General features: G+C 41.5%; 1 protein-coding gene across 1 annotated transcript in view; it reads right to left on the bottom strand.

Annotated features, from left to right (window-relative positions):
• Nucleotides 1-3,924, bottom strand: part of ZNF248 (zinc finger protein 248) — a 30,307-nt gene extending 26,383 nt beyond the window's left edge. Inside the window, exons 1-3 of the mRNA XM_012809410.2 lie at nucleotides 3,654-3,924; nucleotides 2,893-2,992; nucleotides 2,751-2,792 (exon numbers count right to left, since the gene is read on the bottom strand). Coding sequence (XP_012664864.1) covers nucleotides 2,751-2,765 — 15 coding nt within the window. The 5' untranslated portion in view covers nucleotides 2,766-2,792; nucleotides 2,893-2,992; nucleotides 3,654-3,924. The remainder of the gene's footprint in view (nucleotides 1-2,750; nucleotides 2,793-2,892; nucleotides 2,993-3,653) is intronic.
• Between the last annotated feature and the right edge of the window lie 338 nt (nucleotides 3,925-4,262).

Genomic DNA, 4,262 nt, shown 5'->3' with positions numbered 1-4,262 from the left:
CTGTGATGCCACAGCTCTCTACCCAGGGGAATAACTTGAGGCTCTGCCTCAAAAAAAAAAAAAAAAAAGAAAAAATACAGGGGGGAGAGAAAAATGTATCAACAACATATTGGGTAGGTGGTGGGAAGTAGAATGAAAATGAAACTGTAATAATTTAATTGTTAAATGCTTACAGAAAGATACATTCCAAGTAGATTAAAGGTTAAAATGTATAAAAGTACTAGACTACACGGGCAGATTCCTTATAATCATGAAGTGGGAAGGACTTTCAAATTATGCCTCCAAGTGCTAATATAAAGTTCAAAGCCATAAAGAAATAACTGATAAACTAGATGACAAAATAACCAAATACTATATTTCTGCAGGAGAAAAAAGCACCATGAACAATTATCAAATGACAAATAATATGCCAGAAAATAATGGCTTGCAACTCACATAATAAACAAGGAGCATTATCTTTAATATACACAAAGGTAACCAGACACTGGGGAGAAGACCAAAAACCTAAGAGAAAAATTGGCAAAAGATATTAACAGTTAGTTCACAGAAAAATAAATATAAGGCACCCTAGGACACATGAAAAGATATCCAACTGCACTCACAGCATGGAAAACTGCACAATTTGAAGCATAAAGATGTAAATTATGTGAAATATCACTTTTTACTATCATTTGCCCAAAATCCAGAAGTTGAACCAACATATTCTATGAGAGAAGCTGTGGAGAAACAAGCGCTCTCATGCATTGCCAAAGGGGGAGAAAAATAACACTAGGATGGGCAGTAACACCAAGCTGATCAAGTTCTGGGAATTCACTGAATATCTAAACCTACAAATACAAGATTATAAATGTACAAGGTCATTCATTACAACATGATTTGTAAGAGCAAAAGGTTAGAAGTAGTTTAGTGAACGATGGACAACTGCCATGCAGTTGTGACAAAAGAGAGAAGATGCAATCCATGGTCTGTCACAGAAGTCTCTGGAACATGGTGCTAAGTGAAAAAGAAATAATGGAAAATAGTGTGTAAGCTTGCTACTCAAAGGGTGGTCCCTGGAGCTACAGAATCAGCCTCAGCTGGGACTTTTATCAGAAATTTCAGAATCTAAGTTGAGAAGCCCTAAAGATAACAATTTTCCTTTTAAATAAAAGGCAAGGGCCAGCAAGGATAAACTCACATATTTTCTTTTAACTGGATAAATACACACTAGGAAAATGAGGAACTAAGGGTGGCGCCTGTGGCTCAAAGGAGTAGAGTGCCGACCCCATATGCCGGAGGTGGCGGGTTCAAACCCAGCCTTAGCCAAAAACTGCAAAAAAAAAAAAAAAAAGAAAGAAAGAAAGAAAATGAGGAACTAAAAAAAAGTAATTATCTGTAGTAAGGAGGGTGACCATACATCCCAGTTTGTTTGGAACTGTCCCAATATATACCAATTTTCCCAGTATAATTATTTATGGAATCTCTTTCTCTCTCAGTGACGATGACTCCGTTTGGATCATAAATAAATGTCACCCTATCTAGAGGAGCAGCAGGAACAGAGGACAAGAGTGGGAATTTGTACTTAGATCTTTTTAATCATTTACTTGCAAAAACACATTTTCATTTACCCATTTAACAGCACTTCATTAAAGGAAAAAAAAAAAGCATGAAACCGTTAAGAACAGCAAAACAGCAAACTGAGAAGAGCAATAGGCCAGAGATAAGCAGTGTCTGGGGAAAAAGGAAAAGATGCTTCCATGAGGCTAGAAAGGAAATCAAAGTTAAAAAAGGATGGCTCATAGGCCGGCATCTCAGACACTAATAGAGAAGGCTTTCAAAACAGAGACTGTGGTTAATAATAACAAAACCTGCCAAACAGTTGAGCAAATCAAAGACAAAATATCCACTGGCTTTGACTTCAGATTGAAGGGCAGAACCGATTCACCAGAGTGGTGGTGAAGGGCAAAGCTACATTCTTTCATTAGGTTGCAATGTAAATGAGAAACACAGAAATATAAGCCAGAACTGTCTATGACTCAAACTATAAATACAAAGGAGCTAACACAAACACTTAGGGAGAGTAGTTCTGAGGACATGCAGTCCCTCCATTCTTCCATATCTTCAATGTTTCATTTGCAGATCTAGCAGGCCCATCAGAGAGCTGGCCACTCAAACTTCAATGTTTATTGCTCTGAAAAGTATACATACCGAGTACTGCTCTGGCACCGTTTGTTTCTACCAAGAAATTATAGACAACTTATTGCATTTATTTTGGGGGCGTTATGAGAAAGATAAAACTTTAAAATCCTACATCAAAGTTGACAACCACCCCACTTTGGATCTGCTACTCTAGCTTGTTTCCTTTAATGTAAATTTTTGCCTGTTTCTATTTTTCCATTAAAAGTATATAAATCCTGGCTCGGCGCCTGTGGCTCACGCAGCTAAGGTGCCAGCCACATACACCTAAGGTGGCGGGTTCGAATCCCCAGCCCGGGCCCGCCAAACAACAATGATGGCTGCAACCAAAAAATGGCCAGGCGTTGTGGCGGGTGCCTGTAGTCCCAGCTACTTGGGAGGCTGAGGCAGGAGACTCACTTGAGCCCAGGAGTTGGAGGTTGCTGTGAGCGTGATGCCATGGCACTCTACCCAGGGGGATAGCCTGAGGCTCCGTCTCAAAATAAATAAATAAATAAATAAAAATATATAAATCCTTATAAACTTCAGAAAAACCCATTTTAAAACAAGTGGGAATAAATAAACAAGAAACTCACCTGGGATTTGTTCATTTTCTGCTCTTAGTGGAGGAGGGAGAGCTGAGGGAGAAGGAAGAAAGAAAAAAGTCAGGAGAAACTTGGCCTGCCTTGCAGTTCCTGGCTTCACCTGCCTGTACACCTCCACACACAAAATACTTACTTGTCCATGTGTGGCTCCGATAAACGTTGAGCTTAGACATGATACTTTTCACTGAGTGAATGTAAACATGTTTCTTATTGATTTATTACCAATTTAGGTTCTGTGACACAGAAAAATTAAAAACATGAAAAGATGAGTTTAACAACTAACAGTAATCTAAAGGAGGAAACACGATGAATTTGTCAAAACTTGTTGTAGAAAAAACCCGAAGGCCATATTGTTTGTTTACCAGATATATCCCTTGAGGTCTGATATTCCAAGAAACCTCTGAAAAAAGGGATGGGGGTGTTTAAAGCAAGATGAATTTTAAAAACGTTTCTTCTAACTTATTTGCAATTTCTCAAAAAAAGTTTTTTTAACAAACTGGACAGCAGTGGCCTAGGAACCCGCAGACTTGACCTCTAATCTTGGTTCTTCCACTAACAAATTACATGAGCTGAACCAGTCACCTTCTCAGACTCTTTTTTTTTTTTTCTTTCTTCTATCAAGATCAAAACATAATCTAAAGAGATCTGCCTGCAGTACCATTCCGTGGGTTTTTAAGACCATGAGAGCAGGAACCTTAGCACCTTGTAGATAAGCCACTAATAGCGACTTGACTTGGTGAAAAGTGAATGAGACACGAAGGGTGTGGGAAAGGCAATGACAGTACTTCCTTAGCTGCGGCTGGTGAGCCTTTCACCCTCACCACGCCCTCAAACTCTCCAAAGATGTGACATCTCCTGTGCAGCCCGCATACCCACCCCTCAGCTCCAGCTCACCTCTCTTTTCTTAAACTTGTCCCAGACCTTCCACCAGCACACAGATTTCGATGGCTTCAAGATACTGTGTCATGATTATATATAACAAATGAACATGTAACAATTGATAACTTGGGATATGGGGCCTGTTCGGGCCAGAAAAGGGCCTTAAAAGCTCGGTAGGCCAGCCCCTTCCCTCTCCAAAAACACGAAGGCCCCAGTGCCCAGTCCGAACGCCAGCAGCAAGGGCGGTCTTCCCGGGGCTCTCCCAGGGTACTGGGTACTACACACACACTGAATAGACACAGGAGTAGCTAAAAACACAAAAGTACTCAAAGCAACCAAAGCACCAAGTATTCCCGGCGTCCATATTTTACAGAGAGAGGAAATCGAGTCTCTCGGAGGCTGTTTGTCTGATTAATTCATTTGCAGAAGATTCCACGGAGAGGCTCTCGGAGCAGCCCCGCCCCCTCCCCGTGGGCCAGGCGCACAAAAAGCGAACGTCAAAACGCCAGGCCCACGCTACGACGCGCACACGTCACGGACGCACTGCCGCTCTTCCCCGCAACCACGCTCCCTCCCGCCGCGTTCCGCGCTCTCAGTGCCGCCCGCCAAGCCTCGGGGCTGGAC

Source organism: Otolemur garnettii, unplaced genomic scaffold (genome assembly GCF_000181295.1).
Source record: "Otolemur garnettii isolate 467f Iridium unplaced genomic scaffold, OtoGar3 scaffold00105, whole genome shotgun sequence".
In the NCBI taxonomy this organism is placed as follows: Eukaryota; Metazoa; Chordata; class Mammalia; order Primates; family Galagidae; genus Otolemur; species Otolemur garnettii.
The sequence above is the reverse complement of the archived record's forward strand: the minus strand, read 5'-3'. Positions and strand labels throughout refer to the sequence as shown.